The sequence below is a fragment of the Delphinapterus leucas genome, chromosome 16 (genome assembly GCF_059928025.1).
Source record: "Delphinapterus leucas isolate spDelLeu-1000000601 "Yukka" chromosome 16, BTC_Dleu_Yukka2, whole genome shotgun sequence".
NCBI classification, from domain to species: Eukaryota; Metazoa; Chordata; class Mammalia; order Artiodactyla; family Monodontidae; genus Delphinapterus; species Delphinapterus leucas.
The window spans coordinates 39,925,984-39,947,004 of NC_143144.1; the positions used below are offsets into that span (position 1 = coordinate 39,925,984).

Consider the following 21,021-nt stretch of genomic DNA (forward strand, 5'->3'; position numbering starts at 1 on the left):
CTCTGCCCTTGGCCTCCATCTCACTTCCTTTAGGGAGCTCATCCATTCCCATGCCTTCAAGCATCACCTTCAAGGCAAACACTCTCTAAGATCTTCAGCTCAGGAATTCTTTTAACATTAGACTTGCAGAGACACTTGGAGGTCCCACAGACATAACAAATTCAGCATAGCCCAACCAAGAATATGACTTTCCCCCTAAACTTTGTCACTGCATCTCACAAGTTATATGTTGTGTTTTCATTTATTTCAAAGTATCTTCTAATTTCTCTTTTTTTCTTTGACCCATAAGTTATTTAGAAGTACACTGTTAAATTTCTAGATACTTTGGAATTTTTGAAATATTTTTATATTATTGATTTCTACTTAATTCCATAAGCATACTCACATAGTTCCTTTCCTTTGAGTTATATTGAGACTTTTTGAACCCCCAATATAATTTCTCTTGGTGAATGTTCCACGTGCACTTGAAAGAGTGTATATTCTGCTGTAGTTTGGTGAAGTGCTCTCTACAAATGTCAATTAGGTCAAGCAGGTTGATAGTGTTATACAAATCTTTTATATCCTTACTGACTTTCTTTCTACTTATTCTATTAACTATTAAGAGGTGAAATCTCTAACTATAATTGCAGATTTTTCTATCTTTCCAGTTTTATCAGTTCTATGAGTTTTTGCCTCATATATTTTGAAGCTCTGGAGTTGGAATGCTATCTTTAGCATATAATATACATTAAATATTCACAAATATATATGAGTCTGTGGAGTCTACTCCTTGACTATTTTGTTCCATTGAGCCATTTATGTATCCCTGTACCAGTTTCACATTGTTTTAATTACTGTGACTTTAGACAATACTTTGATTATTGCTAAGGCAAACCCTTTCCCTTCCTCACAATTAATTTTTCTTTTCAAAAATATCATGGTTCTTTTCATGCATTTACTATTCATTCAGAATATGAACTGGTCAAGTTCTTGGTAAGTTTAATCTTAAGTATTTTATACATTTTATAAAATATATATGGTATATATCCCTATTGCTCAGAGATATTTTTCCTATTAAAAAGATATATAAAAGGGGTTGGCCAACTTTCTCTTTGAAGGGCCAGATAATAAATATTTTAGGCATTATGGGCCATGTGATCTCTGCCACTTTGCCATTGCCATTGTAGCACAAAGGCACCTACAGACAATATATAAAGAAATGGCCATAGAACTCTATTTATAAAAACAGGCAATAGGTCAGATTTGGCCTGTGGGCCATAGTTTGCTGACCCCTGATATAAAGATTTTTGATGCATAGATATCTTTTATCCATACTTCATAATGAATCTTCTAATACTATACTTTAGTTGAGTCTACTATTTCTATGTGGGCAAAATATCCAAACTAAAGATTACTGTGGGGCTTCCCTGGTGGCGCAGTGGTTGAGAGTCCGCCTGCCGATGCAGGGGACACAGGTTCGTGCCCCGGTCCAGGAAGATCCCACATGCTGCGGAGCGGCTGGGCCCGTGAGCCATGGCCGCTGAGCCTGTGCGTCCGGAGTCTGTGCTCCGCAACGGGAGAGGCCAAAACAGTGAGAGGCCCGCGTACCTCAAAAAAAAAAAAAAAAAATTCAAGATTTACAGATTAATATTGGAAACTTTCCCAATATAATGCATAGACTGTTCTGATCTCCACTGAATTACATCACACAAAGACATGTATCACTTGCTTTATAGTTTATAATCAAGAATAACTGGTCACTGAAATCTCTTGACCAAAATATCACTGTAATTGTATGAGGCAAAGTCCTATAATAAGATGAATATAATAATGGCAATATCTTTTCAAAAACAGAATATGGAAATTTTCGCTTTCACAACTATGAATTTGGTTTTCCAAAATCTGGTTCCCAAAGCCAACTTCTAAATGTTACAGTGGAGGTGGGGCAGTTATGGAAATAAATGATTTAATGGAACTCTGAAGAAAAAAATAATTATCATAGATTTTAGTTTGAAAAATATATCTGCTGTAAGAGATACTCAGAAGTACGTAATACAGATTATATAAAAGTTTATTGGTTAGCTAAAGGGCAGAGAGTAAGAGGCAAGTAGAATGTAATATTTGCTTTTAACAAAGCAGACTGAGTAATATGTTAAGTGTTCGGGTGGGATAGGAAAGAACTCAAGACGGGCAAAAATTTCCTCTTGGATTTTCTATATAAACATCTGTTTTAGTTTTGGACCATTCACCAAAGTGCTCATGTGATGGAGAGGAGGAACTCTGCCCACCCATGAAAATGCTTCCCAGACCAACAGGTCCTTGTCCAGCTGCTCTAGAAAGGCAGCTTGTCCTCCGAGGTCCCTGGGGCCCCAGAGGAGTGTAGAAGTATAGGAAAATGGAAGCCAATTTGCATAGACAGTTAACCCCTCCTAATTGGACTCTTTAGTGACCTAAGTTTTTCAAACACCACCTACAAGTACAGACTCTAGCTAAAAAACATGGATACGTATCTGTCTTGAAGATGCCTGTAAGAGGTCACGATGCGATCTTGCGATCTTGCGATCCGCAGAATCCTCAGTTCCCTTCAGCTGTCTTTCCAAATAAAATCTTAAATAATACAGTTTAAGTCCTTTATTGGGTTCTGTAACCCCTTCAACCAAATAGGCTGCAGTTGTTTTATGTAACTTTCATTTCATTGGAATATGTGGGAGGGTACTTGATATTACCTAAGTAAGATCAGTGGGTAAACACCGTCCACCCCAAACCAAATGATGCTGCCTTCAGGGAGTTGTCAGAAAGAAAGTCAAATGATACACCAAGACAGCACATTTGCATAAGCAAAGCCCTTCAGCACAGCTCGAACATGTTCTTTTTGAGGAGGCGCCAAGACACTTGGTAATTTCAAGTGTGAAGCAACAGAAGTCTTTCTTACTTTAAAGTCAGAAGCTTCTGAAGAACTTGAAGCACAATTTTATAACAAAGGATATACTGCTCCTAAATACATATATATCTATGAAAAACAATGGAATGTTAATTGAATATCAATATCCACTTTCAGAAAACACATTTGTACTTTTCCACCACAAAGAAAAGTGCTTAAAAAGAGCAAACATTTAACCAAGAACTTCTTTATGTAAATACATTTTTAAAAATATCAGGCAGATAAATGTTAATAATATAGTTCTTGGTCTAGAACTAGTTAACTGAAGCTTAACTGAACAGAAGGGAAACTGACTCAATCTCAATCTCTTTATATCTTCACTGGATAAATCAAATTTAAGCTTTTTTTTAGACGTAGCCTAGTTCAAATGAAACACTTCATATCATTGAACATTGCCTAAAAAAACCCTAAAAAAGATTTAGGGGTACCTGTTTATTTTCATTATCCATATTCTCTTGATCCCCCAATGATTAATGTAACTAATCTGTGACATAAATGATTGTCTTTTTATGACATGTCAGTGACTTTGATATTTTAGTTGCAAATAAATATCCCAAAATTGCCATCCAGAAATTTATGGAAAATAACTTTAGAGATGTTACTTAAAATGGCATTATGGACTAAGCATGTGTGTGGGCATTAGCGGACTTCAGTTTCAGTCTTGGCTCCTCTACTTGCTGTCTGAATGACATTATGGAACAAACTTCATTGCTCTGAACTTGAAGTATTTCATCAGTAATATCAGAGCATAACTAATGTCTACCTCAAACGGTGAGAATTCAATGAAACTGTGTAGACAAAAGAGCTTTACAAATTGTAATGTGCTATACAATGTTCATCTTTATATTCATTATTGTTCTTATTAGAATTTATGCGGTGAGATTTACCTTGTTTGGATCATTCCATAACGTTGTTCTCTCATTTGGCCCACTATATTCATGATGTTGAACTGTAACAGGATGACAGTAATTTTGTATTATCCATAGAGGGGGAAAACACAAAACCCACAGATGCCAAAGGAGTACGCCATACTTCTTTCCAGTAAAAGATATCTCAAGATTTAACCAGAAAGTTCTCACTTTCAGTCATAAGAAAATGTACTATGTTTAACCTTGTCTAATGGATAAGGAAGACTTGTTTAAATGGGTTTCCAGGAAAAAGCAGGAAGCAATCATTTATAATAAGAAATGTTCTCCAAAAGAAATAACAACAAATTTGCCCCTGTGTATACTTTTCTGTTCTCAGAAGGGAGAACTTAAAGCAGCACTGTGATTCTGCAAAAGTCTGAAGCATAGAAGAATTTTTCTGGCCACAACAGTAACACAGCTGTTTCTCATATAAAGAGCCCTCTCAACTCAAATGGAGACCCTGAGCAACAGTTGGCCCAACACCAGATTCTGCACCTGTGCACGGAGACCAGCACTACCCAGTGTGGTCACTAAGCTGGTGCAGGTCTGCAAAGGGATGTTGCTAGACCACAATGAGATGAGTCCAGAAACTGGTAATAAGTGTTTAGAAACTCTTACGGCAATCTGACAGCGGTGTGACATTGAGCAGCCTCATCAGTGGAACAAGATCTAGGCCAGCTCAGGTGTTGCTGAACTTGCCTGAAAAGTCACATGCGGTGTAAGCTGAGGACGAGTCATGTGCAGCAAAACCACATGAAATTTAAGGTTTGTCAACTGTCAGCTATAATCCAAAAGTACACAAAAATCAGAGAAAATGTAAACATTCATTTCTATAATTTGTCATTTCTATAATAATTTTAAATGTTAATTAAGCCTTTAAAAATTTTTATATTGAAATAATTATAGATACATAATAAGTTGCAAAAAAATGTACAGAGAGAGTCTGTGTATCCTTCACTTAGTTTCTCCCAATTATACCATCCTCTACAACTAGAGTATAATATCAAAACCAAAAAATTGACATTGGTACAATCTACAGAGCTTATTCAGATTTTGCCAGTTTAACATGCAATCTTTTGTGAGAGTGGGCATGTATGTGTATGTATAGTTCTATAAAATATTATCACATGTGAAAATTCATGCAACTGCAACCACGATCAAGATGCACAACAGTTCCACCACAAGACTTCCTCCTGTTATCCATTAGAACTACCCACCCACCCCAACCCCCAACGCTTGGCAACCAGTAAACTGTTCTCGATCTCTATAGTTTTGTTATTTCAAGGGGATTACATAATGGAATCATGTAATATGTAACTTTTCGAGACTAACTTTTTTTTCATTTAGTCTAATTACCTCATGATTCATCCAAATTGAGTGTATCAGTAGTTCATTCCTCTTTATTGCTAAATAGTATTCCACAGTATGGACAGGTACCAATTTTTTTAACCATTAAACTTGTTGAAGAACATCTAGGTTGTTTCCCAGTTTTTGGCTATTATAAATAGATCTGCTATGAACATTTACATACAGGTTTATGTGTGAACATAAGTTTTCACTTCTATGGAATAAATACCCGAGTGTTATTCCTAAGGTTATATGGTAAGTTTAGTTTAGTTCTGCTTTTGTTTTTTTTAAAGAAAATTTAAAACTATTTTCCAGACTGGATATACCATTTTACATTCATTCCTATAAGCAACATATGAGTAATCTAGTTTTTTCAAACATTCACCAGCATTTGTTGTTGTCATTATTTTTTATATTAGCCTTTCTGATGGATGTCTAGTGATATTTTATTATGGTTTTCTCTTTAACATCTTTATTGGAGTATAATTGCTTTACAATGGTATGTTAGTTTCTGCTTTATAACAAAGTGAATCAGTTATACGTATACATATGTCCCCATATCTCTTCCCTCTTGCGTCTCCCTCCCTCCCACCCTCCCTATCCCACCCCTCTAGGTGGTTACAAAGCACCGAACTGATTTCCCTGTGCTATGCGGCTGCTTCCCACTAGCTATCTATTTTACGTTTGGTAGTGTATATATGTCCATGCCACTCTCTCACTTTGTCACGGCTTACCCTTCCTCCTCCCCATATCCTCAAGTTCATTCTCTAGTAGGTCTATGTCTTTATTCCCATCTTGCCCCTAGGTACTTCATGACAATTTTTTTTTTAAGATTCCATATATATGTGTTAGCATATGGTATTTGTTTTTCTCTTTCTGACTTACTTCACTCTGTACGACAGACTCTAGGTCCATCCACCTCACTACAAATAACTCAATTTCGTTTCTTTTTTATGGCTGAGTAATATTGCACTGCATATATGTGTCACATCTTCTTTATCCATTCATCTGTCGATGGACACTTAGGTTGCTTCCATGTCCTGGCTATTGTAAATAGAGCTGCAATGAACATTGTGGTACATAACTCTTTTTGAATTATGGTTTTCTCAGGGTATATGCCCAGTAGTGAGATTGCTGGGTCGTATGGTAGTTCTATTTTTAGTTTTTTAAGGAACCTACATAGTGTTCTCCATAGCGGCTGTATCAATTTACATTCCCACCAACAGTGCAAGTGGGTTCCCTTTTCTCCACACCCTCTCCAGCATCTATCATTTGTAGATTTTTTGATGATGGCCATTCTGACCGGTGTGAGATGATATCTCATTGTAGTTTTGATTTGCATTTCTCTAATGATTAATGATGTTGAGCATTCTTTCATGTTTTTGTTGGCAATCTGTATATCTTCTTTGGAGAAATGTCTATTTAGATCTTCTGCCCATTTTTGGATTGGGTTGTTTGTTTTTTTGATATTGAGCTGCATGAGCTGCTTGTAAATTTTGGAGATTAATCCTTTGTCACAAAAGACCCCGAATAGCCAAAGCAATCTTGAGAAAGAAGAAGGAGCTGGAGGAATCAGGCTCCCTGACTTCAGACTATACTACAGAGCTACAGTAATCAAGACAGTATGGTACTGGCACCAAAACAGAAATATACGTCAGTGAAACAGGAGAGAAAGCCCAGAGATAAACCCACGCACATATGGTCACCTTATCTTTGATAAAGGAGGCAAGAATATACAGTGGAGAAACGACAGCCTCTTCAGTAAGTGGTGCTGGGAAAACTGGACAGCTACATGTAAAAGAATGAAATTAGAACACTCCCTAACACCATACACAAAAATAAACTCAAAATGGATTAAAGACCTAAATGTAAGGGCAGACACTATCAAACTCTTAGAGGAAAACATAGGCAGAACACTCTATGACATAAATCACAGCAAGATCCTTTTTGACCCACCTCCTAGAGAAATGGAAATAAAAACAAAAATTAAAAATGGGACCTAATGGAACTTCAAAGCTTTTGCACAGCAAAGGAAACCATAAACAAGACGAAAAGACAACCCTCAGAATGGGAGAAAATATTTGCAAATGAAGCAACTGACAAAGGATTAATCTACAAAATTTACAAGCAGCTCATGCAGCTGAATATCATGGTTTTAATTTCATTTCCCTAAAGGTTAATGAAGCTGAGCGTCTTTTCATGTGCTTATTTATCATCAATACATCCTCATTGTTGAAATGTCATGTCTTTTACCCATTTTCTAACTGAATTACTTGCCTATTTATTTATTTATTTATTTTACTATTGAGTTTTGAGGGTTCTTTATATACTCTAAATGTGAGACCTTTGTTGGATATGTGGATTGCAAACAGTTTCTCCAAGTCTATAGCTTGACCTTTCATCCACTTCATAGCATCTTTCATAGAACAAATAATTTTAATTTGCTTTCCCCCTAATATTAGTGATGGCAAGAATGTCTGCTCTCACCATCTGTTTTCAACACACTTGAAGTACCAGGTAGCGCAATAAGACCATAAAAAAGAAATATGAGGCAAATGAATTGGAAAGGAAGAGGTAAGTGTGTCCCTACTTGCAGATGGAATGATTGTCTATGCAGAAACTCTCAAGGAATCTGAAAACAAAACAAAACAGGACAAAAAAACCTCTTAGAACTAATAAGTGAGTTCAACAAGATCATAGGATACAAGATCAACATGCAAAAATCAACTGCATTTGGGGACTTCCCTGGTGGCACAGTGGTTAAGACTCCATGCTCCCAATGCAGGGGGCCCAGGTTCAATTCCTGGTCAGGGAACTAGATCCCACATGCATCCTGCAACTAAGAGTTCACATGCCACAACTAAGGAGCCCGTCTGCCGCAACTAAGGAGCCCACGTGCTGTAACTAAGACCCGGCACAACCAAATAAATAAATAAATATGTTTTAAAAACACAAAAATCAACTTATTTGTACATATGTGTACACACAACGAACATGGTAGTAAAAACACAATACCATTTACAATAAAATAAATCCAACAAAACACGTACAGAAGCTACATGCTGAAAATGACAAAATGCTGATGAAAGAAATCAAAGAAGACCTAAATAAATTGAGAGACATACCACATTCATATTGGAAGATCCAACATAGTAAAAATGTCAATTCATCCTATCAAAATCCCTCAAGCTTTTCTGTAAACACAGACAAGCTAATTTTAAAATTTATATGGAAAGGCACAGACCTATAATGGTTAAAACAATTTTGCAAGAGAAGGAATCACTCTCCCTGATATTAAGACTTCCTATATAGCTATAGGAATCCAAAGTGTGGTAATGGCGAAAGGATAGACACATAGATCAATGAAACAGAATATAGAACTAGAAATAGGCCCCATACAAATATTCCCAATGATTTCTGACAAAGGTGTAAAAACAATTCAGTGGAGGAAGAATGGCAAGTGAACCTTGACTTAAACCTTGCCCCTTATAAAAAAATTAACTCAAAATGGACTATGGACTTAAATGTAAAACATAAGACTACAGAACTTTAGAAAAGGACATAGGAAAAATTCTTTAGGACCTAAAAATTCTTTAGGCTAGGTGAGGAGTTTTTAAACTTGACACCAAAAGCATGATCCATAAAAGGAAATATTGATAAAATGGAACTTCAATGAATTTAAAAACCATTGTTTCTTGAAAGTCTGTTAATTTGTAATTTAAGATTAGGCAAATTATGAAAATATATTTGTATTATTCATTTTTAACCTTAATTTACTGATGGCAAAAGCTGCTGCCCTGGATTGTCTTGACAAGAAAAGGCACAGCTTTTCTGAATATAGCTGTAGTGGTTAACCAAATGATAATAGTGTAAGTAACTACAAAGAAATGAAGACCAAAAGAGTTCATGTTAATTTTACCTAGCATTATGATTCCTCATACATTGAGTTTTATAGCCATTATTAATTGTGAATTGCTAAAACCACACTTGTATTAATTGCAAAGATGTACTTGCTAACAAAGCAAAGAAACCATTAAAATGTACTTGTCACTTACAGAACAAAAGCAATAAGTTCCAAGACAAAAGAATTATTTTAAAAGTACTAAAATAAAAAGCTCATGTTCAACATTTCACACGTAACATTAATACTCTGCAGACTTACAAAGTAGCACTTTGAATTGCTAAGACTAAAAACCCTTACACGATTGCCAGATAATGGTGACGGACTGTACTGAAGGTGCTTTATTGAAAATCTGAGCTGAAGGTATGGCAAAAAAAGATAGTTAAAGTACCATTTTCTAATGAAGCCACAGCTTGACGAATTCAGGGACTGGCTAGTGATGCGAAGTGGTACCAACTCACAAAACAAAAGTAGCAGAGTATTTACCATTGCAACTTACTGACTGCACAGCTATTGCTAACACAGTGATTCAGTATATGTGTGATTTGAAAATGATGTGATAAGAAGGAAGAATTCGTTCTTTTCTCAGTTTGATTACTGATAAACACAACTAACTAGTCTTAAATTGCCTAAAAATGCAAAGTACTACACTGTCATCAAATGTAATTTGTAAGTTTTGTGTAGGATTATGTTCTGGTAGTAGAGCTGCAATGACAACAAAACAAGTCTGAGGTAGTTATACAGATTAAAGAATTTATCCCAAAAGATAAACCAACACACTGCTTCATCAAGAAAGTCTTGCTACCAAAAAAAAAAAAAAAAAAAGAACTCTGCCAGATGAACTGGACAGTGTGTTTAGTGATGTGGTAAGAATTTTTGATTTCGTAAAGGTTAATGTGTTAAATTTTGGATCACTCACTTCATTATGTGATAATATGGTAACTGATAATTAACAACTGTTATTGCATGTTGAAGACGGTTAGAGGGGAAAGTTCTATCGAGAATGTTTCAACTACAGAGCAATACCAGTGCTGGCAAGAGAAGAGCCAGTTTGCTCCCAATGTTTTAAGGATTTTTAAGCAGGCTTACTTAAAAATAAAAATGACTATAAAATAACAATAAAAAGAAAGATATGGTTACATGTTCTCAGATTTTCATATCCTTTAGAGTTATAATTGATAAACTAATCTTAAAATGTTAGCCACACACGGCTGGTATACAGCTTGCAGCATGTAAGACTCCCTGTGTGATTTCCACAACGCACAAACTGGTCTACATCCTGTTCACCAAGGCCAACCCGCTGTCATGCTCTTGGATGTCACAGCAAGATATCAAACTGCTTTGAAAGTTTCTAAATGCTTACTCTCAATTTCAGAAAACTTATCTTGCTGCAAATAACACAGATTGTTGCTGGTCCAAGACCATACTTTAAGTAGCTCTGGTGGACAGAATTTCCGAAAAGAGTAGAGAGGGGCATAAGTAAGAACATTTGACAGCTCAAGGCTCTATGAAAAGCCAATAAGGCAACAATGGATGCATTTCCTTTTTTTTTTGAACCACTATTTTCCATCAAATCTAAGCATCCTTAATTGTAAAATACATCACTATTTTACATAATGCTAAGAAAAACACTGTCAATTAAGCTGACAGATGACTTATTATAAAACACATTTTGAGTTTAAAGAAGGTATAATGATGGGGGAAAAAAAAGTGCTCCTCAGAATCACAAAATACAATATTTATAGTTTTTATAGTTTCTATAAGGAGTATAAAATAAAACATATATATAAACAAATTAATTATGATGAAGAATATATAAAATAAAATTATGCTAATGCGTTTTCTGTTAAAAGGATAAAACAACATTAATTATAGGAACAGGTAACATCAGATTCATACTACTTAAATTTTCAGCATTCTGGGGACATTTGTCATTTTTTTACCACCCAGTTTATATTCATTCTTTATTTAAAAAAACAAAACAAAACTCTCAGTTTGCTTTGGAAAACCATTCCTCTCTCATTCTCAGCTGTATGGCCTGGAGTAGTCCTGACAGACCTTAATGGACCAGCATCTCCCACAGTGATCAGTTTAGGGAAAGGGCTATAACTGAAGTGGAAACAGTGAAATGCTAGGAGATATTGGCTCAAGCTTCTGAGAAAAATAAACTCCCTCTGTCCTCCAGGGAGTTTCTGGGAGAGGACATTTTTCTACCCCCCGACGTAATACTACCTTAGAATGGAGAGTTGTAGAACCCATGCAGCCAATTTGCTATCACAAGGGAGAGTTTGCCACTCTTGGGGTGTAACTACGTAAAGCCTAAGAGAGCAGAGATTTAACGTTTGTTCTGATAAAAAGATAACTCTGCAAAATTTGCCTCTACCAGGACAAATGCCTCGTATCCCCTGCTGTCTTACGACCGAGGTGTGGATTTTCATATTCCTTGTGGACATGGTGAGAGCCGCTTTCCCCCGCCACCCCGCAGTGCCTGCTAACTAATGTCTTCCCCTCCTCACTTCTGCAGCACAGGAAAGCAGTTCAGTAAAAGTAGGCCTTTTGGGGCACAGATCTAAAGTCACATTGCCTAATTAATCAGTAATAAAGATCATAGTAGAATCACCATATGTCTGATTCTTGTGTTTCTCCCTTAGCTGGTTCCAAATTTAGGAGGAAAATAAAGAATTGTTAACAGTTGACTCAAACCCAACAATATTATTAGCCTTATTTTACATAGGAGAAAACTAGGTTTCAGAGAAGATGAGCAATTTGCAGAAAGTCACCAAAATCTAAAATGTGTGGCAAAACTGGCAGTCAAACCCAGGGACCTCTCATTAACTCTGAAGTCTACTTTTTTTTCCCAATGTGCTCACATGCATGTATTTCTGTTCATTAAAAATAGGCACACATCATCAACATTCTCTAACAAGATTCTAAAAACAGTATGTGTGGGTGGAGGGAAAGAAAAGGAAGATGAACTCATGTTTACGATGCACCTACCACGCTCCAGACACTGTCCGAAGCCATTCATTTGCATTGCGTACTTTAATTCTCACAACCACCTCCAAGAACCTGCGTGAGAAGCAGGTATCCAAAGCTCACAGGCTCTCTATTTACTCGGCTGCTCTTGAAGGCCAAATATTAGTCTTCAGTTATTAGAAGGCTGTTAAAAGTATAGTGTTTACTAACAGCATCATTTTCTCTGCTTAATTCACACACTTACTGGAAAGTTCTTTTCAATGGCACAGAACACAACATCCACACATAGGAACACCCCTGTCCGGCCCACGTCAGCACTGCGGTGAACGATGATGGGTCCTGTAAGGTGGCTCTTCCTCACATAACGAACATACTTTATAAAACCTTCTGCTGAGGCAGGAGTGCCATGGTCTGGCCACTTGGTGAACTGCAAGTGTTTTACAAAGTGACTAGCTCCTGTCTGTGGGGGTGGGGTGGGGAGGGAGAGAGGGAGAAAGGGAAAGAGAGAGGGTGGGAGAGAGGGAGAGAGAGAAGGAGGGAGGGAGGGAGAGGAAGGCGGAGAGAGAGGAGAGATTTATCAACGTCTTATAGTAGAGATCTTCTTTTAATTTCTAATATGCCAGAAATAGTAATACTAATTGCTATATGGTAACAGGATAATAAAAATAAAAATACTAACAGGTGACAGGAATTTAGCCCTTACTCTGTGCCAGGTACTGTGCTAAGGACTTCACACGCATTATCTCATTTAATCCTCACATCAACCCTGGGGAGGCAAGCACTGTGATATCCTCAGTTTACAGATGAAAAGTAAGCATTTGATTGACTGGTAGATGTATGCTAGGTCAGAAGGCTCATACGTTTAGAGCTGGGACAATAGTGTAGTCCTCCCAAATCTAACTCTACCATCTTTCTTCTGCACCATGAGAATGTAGAAGAGTCCAAACAAACCAAGAATCCCAAACACTTAGGATGAAAGATGAGCTAACATGTTAGGAATAAGATAGAAAAGCAATCTATCTCGGCTTAAATATTATGATACTAAATTTAATTAAAACAATAAGTGCTGTCAAGCTGCTTGACCGGGATTTGGTGGGGGGCAACCTCCTCTGGTGATGAGAATTGGGCAGTTAATGACCATGTGAGTAGACTCTGGTCCCCACTCTTGTGCTGAACCCCCTGAAAGTGGAGCCATGGAACTCTCCTCAGGGTTGACAGATAAAGCACTTTGAGTTTACCGATCATCCCTTCCAGAGGGTTCACCCTTTCCCCAATGTGGAGCCCTCATTTTACTTCACTGGGCACCCTCGTAAAAAAACTCAGGAAGGGTTTCTCACTGCTCCTCTCCTTCTCCCTAATGTACCACTTTTTTCTGCGTTCCAAATAGAAATACAATTTTCCTAAGTTCCAAACAGAAAACCTCAATTTTGAATCATCGGCACATGAAATTGGATGAGGAAAACGACACTTGAAAACCTTGTGAAGGCACCAAATTGAGGATAGCTCTCACTCCATCACATATCTTAGGGATTAAATCTTTCATGCACTGTTGACCACTGAGAACCTGGACGAAGGTGGTCCTCACTGGTTTCCTGACACGGTGCCATGATGCAGATTCTCCAAACATCAACCCCATGGTCTTGAGGCTTGTGGGCCTCAGCCCAAAGGCCACCATCCTAGACGCCCTTGTCAAGGGTGCACAGGTGGAACCGAGCATTTGAATCCTTGCAGACAGATCATCCCTCTGGGCCTCCCACCTGGCCTGTATTCTCCAAGCATGCTGTCCTTCTCCTGCCATAGCAAGTATCACATGTTATTTGGAACTGGTGTTTTCCTCCCCCACTAGACTGTAAGGGTTGAGGCTGTTTCTGTTTTCTATCTCCAGCATCTGGCACAATACTTGGTGAACAGGAGGGAATCAACAAGTCTTAGGAGAGTGAAGGATCAGGCAAATCCTCAGGTGTACAGAGCAAGCACAGGGCCTAGCACACAGCCAGCAAGCTCTCCATCAATGTCAGCCATTATTACTATTCTTGGCCTCCTTTGTCACCACTCTATGCTCCGATCCTCACGCTCTTCAATTCTACCTTTTCCCCTCCCTCCCCACTTCTCTCGCTCTTCAACATCTCCCTTTGCACTCAGGCCCCCATCCCACAGTAAACTCGTGGAAACCATCATCACTTCCCTAAATGCTTCTTCCACTTCCTGGCCTTGCCTCCCATGGGCACAGCACTCTGCAGCCCTCTCTAATCAAGGCCACCTATTTTCCTGTGTACTCCAGGTACCACAGAGCCTAGAGATTAGGTTGCATACCGCTTGCTGCCCAATGCTATTTCCAATTCATTATTCCTTCTCTTTGTACAAAAACCTCTCTACCTTTTGAGTTTCATACCTCTTAGCTTCACCTTCTCATCGCTATCACCCTACCACAGATTCTGACCAGGCAAATTTGGGATCTCAACAACCAAACAGACACTCTAGCCTCACATTTTTATTTCTCTCTTGAAGAGGAGACCATTTCTTTCTTCTAGTCCTCACAATGTGATCACTCCTTGGACTCACCATCACCTATAATGTCCAATATCAAAAATCTTCCAGTTCTTAGATTCCAACATCATTTTCTGAGCAGGAGCTGTTACGCTACCACCTCATTTGTGCTTCACTTCAACTCCAACAATGTGACTAAGCGGAGCTCTCCTGTCCTCGTTGTCCTCCATTTCCTCCTAGCCCGATTCCATCCATCTCCCTAAATTTAGACTTCATGGCTGATTACCTAAATCATTCTCTTACCAAACTGTCAACTCCTTTCATCCTTTGAATCCTGCCACATATACTAAGCAACATCCCTCCCTGGGTAAGTCTCATAACCTGTGTTCAGGAATCCCATGGTTAGGAAGAAAATTAATCACATAGTTGCATATTTTATTGTTATTGCAAATTATGGGTTCCAACCTCAGCACCTCCAGCAACCCTTTTCCTGATCATTGCCTGTGCTCCAATCAACTTCTTTGATGATGACTCCAAATCTCCTCACTCTTTTCAAGTTTCTGGTTTAACTCCCATCCCCTTCACTCCTATAGGACACATGTATCACCTACCTGCTAATCAAATCCACGCAGAGCAATGTAACATCGCTTTCTCCTATAAATCATTCCTTTTCTATTTTCTGAGTCTGTTAGAGCAAGAAATGAATTATTCTATGAATTATTCTAGACCAATACTTCCCAATAGAACTTTCTACAATGATGCAGATGCTCTATATCTTTGCTGCCCATATGGTAGCCACTAGTAACATGTGATTAAATACTAGAAGTGTGGATACTATAAATGAGAAACTGAATTTGTTATTTTATGTAAGTTTAAATAATTTAAATATAAAATAGCCAAATGTGGCTATCGCATTTGACAGCATAATTTCTGAACGCTCCTTATAAGTCATAAGTCACATAAAGTCTGCCAATTTTATCTGAAAAACACCAGAGTCTTTGCTTTCTATCTAATTGTTAACTGCCCTAGTTGATCATGGACGCTTCTTACTAAAATTGTTCAATGTCTCCCAATTATCTTCATAATGAAGTTCATGTTCCTTAGCTGAAATCCAAGACATTTCATGTTCTGGCTTTCTCTACTTATTTTCTATAGCCTCATCTCACCTCTCACTACTCCCTGGCATTGAACTTTTACATTCCAGAAACACTTAACTACTTGTATCTCTCTATACATATCCCATGCTATTTTATACCTTGATCACTCTTTCCATCTTTCTCATTTGGGTTATTCTCAATCCAGATGTCACCTCCTCTAGCAAATCTTCCCCCCAAGCCCAAGGAGAGCTAAGTACTTCCCTTCTGAGCTCCCAAAGCATCCCATACAAATCTCAATATTACCACATTCATTGAGCACAGTAACTGGAGGTACCAGTAAGCGCACTGAACTCTTTGCTGCTCGGTAAGGAGCCACAGTGCCTGGCACAGTGATTATCAGGATATCGTAAGGACTCCATACACATCTGTCAGTCTCAGCAGAAGAGCCGAAGTACATCCCAGGATTAGGCAGCTTCCAACCCTCACTCTCAACCGCCCCAACTCACCTCTTCAATTATTTCGTCTCTCCAGTCAGAGTTTGGTTAGGCAGAAGTAGAGGTGGTGTTGTCTTAGTTTCTGGTACCAGGGAGAAGTAAAAACAAGTTACTTTAAAAGGTATCCCCAGCTATGTCCCATCTTACCCCTAACTTCCCATCCTGACACGTGTGCTTATATAATGAAATATATATCTAACACTGATTTTTTTTAACTTACGGACTTCCTGACAACTTGAAATACTCGAATGATGAAATATTGAAGTATCTGGTAGTTCTCCAGGAAGATATGACAATTTTTCAGTTCCAAAGGTTTCTTCATAGAAACGGGCCAGTAATGGTGGCATTTGATAACTCCACCTTCTACCTCTCTGGTTATTATGACAATAACATTAGAGTTATTTTCCAAAACTATTTGCCAAAAGTCATTTGTGGTAGTTGGCAGTGGTCCTTGGGTAGCAATATAATAATATTTCTCCAGAATTGACTATTTTAATATAACTAGCGTTGATGTAGTCCTTGTTTTCTCCAAGAGGAACACATGTTGAATCATCTATTACAAACACAGAAACATAGGGTAGACCAAGGAAAAGCAGGAGATGCAATACACCCAGATTTCATGAAACCCTTTCACACAGGTAAATCCATTTATCTCTTTGACCAACAGAGAAGGTGGCATAGAAATTTCTTTTCAAAGGGTTATTTCAGTCCATGAATTTAAATTTTTCCCTCCCCAAAATCTACTGGCATGACCTAAGAAATATACAATTAGGTTAAGGTAGCTTTTTTAAAAAATCAGTTTCTGAACAGAGAAGGATGCCATCGGTATCCAGACATTTTGAGAGATTTCTGTTACATATGGCACAGGTAGGAATAGGCCAAGGGAGGTACCTCCTAGCCTGTGACTGAACACAGCAAAGGAGGAGGCCTCTGAGGGAGCAAGTGAATGAATGACATTCTCCTACAAATCCGGAAAACCTGCAAGCCCAGAGCAGCAGAGCCAGGAGGGAGAAAAAAAAAAAAAAGATTGGGGTACTTGGGCAGATACAAATCCCAGGATTACTGTAATTCTACCAATGCCCCCCACACAAGGCAGCCATATTTTATGTCCATTCCCAGCCTTCATGTGGTGAAGTGGCATGCTAATCAAAGGTATTGTGGCAAAAGGATGCTACAAAGGGGATTTGCTCCAAGTAACATGGGACTCGTCCAACATGGACTATTATAACAAATACGAGAGGGGAAAATCCAACTACTTGGCTCACTAATAAACTCCACTGGCCCAGGAACTCTCTTCACTTTACACAGACATCTGGAGCTCTGGTTCCACCACTGCTCCCACAGACAGAATAAAAGGAGGGTCCTTCCCTGCCATGCAGTGGTCTCACCAATAGCTCCTCTCCATTACTCAAGGTCATGTGACCCACTTATCTTCCAAAAACACTATGACCAAGATCACCGAAGAGGGCTTACACAATTTCTGACAGAACTTTTCTCAAATTCCAAAATAGCATACATAAATCTCTCCTTGTAAATATGAATAAATAGAAAAAACAATCACTAGATATATAAAGATACCTAGTACTTCACAAAAGTATATCATTCTGAGAAATCACAGCAAATGTTTTCCTTTCTATAAGAGAGAAGAATACTTTAAAAACTCCTATTTGTATTTTAAATGAAATTTGAGCAAACATTATTTTATTTAAAAGAATGATGTATATCTGTTTATTGACATAAATTTGTTATAGTATTAAATTATAAAGGAGGTAAAAGAACATTAAAGTGAGATCTTTCATCATATATATGTATGTATACATATATATCATATATAAACATATGATTAAAAAACTTGGCAAGTATTCATCAAAATGCTAGCAGTGACTATTATCTAAATTTTTATAGTGAATATGTACCATTTTGCAGAAGAAAATAAATTTTTATTTTCAAAAGGGAGATTTAACATGTAAAAATGAAACAATCTAAAGTAATAAAAGCTTGCTTTCAAATAAAAACCACAATTACTCAATTAAAATCCCAAAAATGAGAAGCGAACAGAAAAACAAATTAGTGATTTAGAAAACCAGCTTAAGGAATTTTCCCAGAACTCAAAAAAAAAAAAAAGTGAAAAAAATGACAATAATTATTAAAATACTGAAGGATGCAGGGCATATAAAAGGAATATGTAAAAGGAAGGAGTTTCAGAAACAAACTATGGAACACAGGCATACCTCAGAGATACAGTGCGTTTGGTTCCGGACCACCACAATAAAGGTACTATCGCAATAAGCAAGTCACATGAATTGTTTTGTTCCCCAGTGCATATAAAAGTTATGCTTACACTATACTGTAGTCTACTAAATGTGCAATAACATTATGTCTATAAAACAATATACGTATTTTAATTAAAAAATACTTTACTGCTAAAAAATGCTAACCATCATCTGAGCCGGCAGCAGGTTGTAATCTTTGTGCAACAGTAACATCAAAGATCACTGATCATATCACTATAACAAACATAATCATAATGAAAAAGTTTGACCTATTGAGAAAATTACCAAAATGTGACACAGAGACATGAAGTGAGGCAATGCTGTTGGAAAAATGTGCTCAACACAGGGTTGCCACAAACTTTCAATTTGTAAAAAACACAGTATCTGCAAAGTACAATAAAGTGTAGGGCTATAAAACCAGGTATGCCTGTATTTAGCAAGAAAGAAATAACTCAAGTAGTCATAGGAGAAAAGTTCCCCTCAAAAAGGAGACAGTAAGAGATGATCATGGGCCCACTGCCACAAATAATTTGCCTCCCAGTGAGTTCCTTGATCAGAAGCAAGGCTGTGTGGACTACCATGATGGTGGATAAGGCATCCTGCAGGTCCAGATGGTAGATCTGCTAGAAGCTTGTTGCGAGGAAGGCAAATCCATATCTAGTGTCTATTTTAGTATGAAAAAAAGTCCTTTCTATGACAGAAGCAGTCCAATGTAATCAACCTGCCATCAAGTAGCTAGCCGGCTGATCACCCTGGGAAATGGTGCCATATTGGGGCCTCAGTGTTGTCTCTGCTGCTGGCAGACTGGGCACTCAGCAGTGACCATAGCAAGGTCAGCCTTGGTGAGTGGAATTCCATGTTGATGAGGAGCCCACGCACAGCTTCTATTCCTGCCAGCATGTCTACTTTGTTCATAAATCCACTGGGTAATGACAGGAGTGGCTGGGAAAGAGGCTGACCAGTATCTACAGAATAGGTCATCCTATCCACCTGATTATTAAAACCTCTTCTTAAATCACCCTTTGATGAACATTCACAAAGGACACAAATATATTCACGTTTTTGGCCCTTTCAGAGAGATCTATATACATTTCTCTCTCCCAGATTTCCTTGTGACCAATTTTCCAGTTATGTTTCTTCCAAGTCCTTGACCGTCCAGCTAAACAATTGGCTACAGGCCATGAATTAGTAAAGATTTGTACCTCTGGCCATTTCTGCTTCCAAGCAAAATGAACAACCAAGCGCACTGCTCAGAGTTCTACCAATGGGGAAGACTTCCCTTCACTACTGTCCTTCAGGCATGTCCCCAAAACAGCACTGTAGTGCAGCTGCTGTCCACTTCCAGGTGGTGCCTGCGTATGGTGCAGAACCATCTGTAAACCAGGTCCCAGTTTTCTCTTCCTCAGTCAATTGATCATAGGGAACTCGTCATGAAGCCACAGGTACAGGCTGAGAAAGAGGAGGTAATGTAGCAGGAGAGGGGACCATGGGCATTTTAGCCACTTCATATAACTTATTTGTGCCTTCAGAGCCTGCTCAAGCCCGACCTTGTATACACCACTTCCATTTGATAATGGAATGCTGCTGTGCACGCCCAACTTCCAGGCTCATGGTTAAGTGTTCAGTCTCTACTAAGGCCCAGTAGCTGGTCAAAAGCTGTTTCTCAAAAGGAACAGCTCTCAAGAGTAGAGATTGAGTTCCATGGATATTTATCATATCACTGTACATTATAATGTTTTTAAAAGAACTACCCTAGGTGACCAACCAGAAGAGATCGACTATACAGATAATTGTGTAGTCATACAATGGAACACTATTTAGCTTTTAAAAAGTGAAATGTAAAAATATATTCATTTAAAAGACATGTTTACAAAGGAATATGCTCTTGTTTTTATTTTTTAAATACATTTATATTCAAAATTCCACTTCTGTCTAAAATGTAGAAAGGTAGTATGAGCATCACTCACATACTAACAACATATAAAAGTTGAAAAAAACAAAATAAAAAAATTTTGAACCCATCAGAGAGCTGTGGTTACAGGCCAACGAAGTATTCTGAAATCTAAGGAAAGACAGCCTCCTAAGGAGAGACAGGTCACTTGTGGCGGTCACAGTGTGTGTAGGGCACACTGGCTCACTTGTGGAGCTGAGGGGTGAACGAGATACAGAAAGCACTCAGATAAGAAAAAGCCCAATATATTGCTAAAGGCTGAATGAGCAACTCAGCCTAGTGTGAGCATATAGAACCCCAGGAAGCCATAGATACAGAGAGTGCACACCTCACAGACTCAACAGACCTCCGTAAGTGCGCATAAGAAGGACTGCAGACAGGACAGGAAATGGAAGGAACCCTTCTCTCAGTGGCATAGGCTTAGAGGAGGAAAGCTACTGCCACTGCTGTAAGTGTCGAAAAGCCCCGCTTGGACCTACCTCCCCAACAGAACAAAAGTCTTCAACTGCAGGGGGAATAGCAGCAAACCCTGTTGTGCACAGGTGAATACAGTACAGTTGGAAAAAGGGCAGAAGAAAAACCCTCCACTCCTGGAGGAGGGCCGGAAACATCCCTGATCCGAGGATCCTATACCAATACTATTATGAGGCTCCTACCACTAAGCAAG

The 21,021-nt window shown here is 38.2% G+C and overlaps 1 protein-coding gene across 1 annotated transcript in view; it reads right to left on the minus strand.

Moving 5' to 3' along the window:
- Positions 1 to 3,649: 3,649 nt before the first annotated feature.
- Positions 3,650 to 21,021, minus strand: part of PTPN20 (protein tyrosine phosphatase non-receptor type 20) — a 37,337-nt gene continuing 19,965 nt past the window's right edge. Inside the window, 4 exon segments of the mRNA XM_030759296.2 lie at positions 3,650 to 3,869; positions 12,297 to 12,512; positions 16,351 to 16,609; positions 16,611 to 16,732. Of these exon segments, the coding sequence (XP_030615156.2) occupies positions 3,804 to 3,869; positions 12,297 to 12,512; positions 16,351 to 16,609; positions 16,611 to 16,732 (663 nt within the window). The 3' untranslated portion in view covers positions 3,650 to 3,803.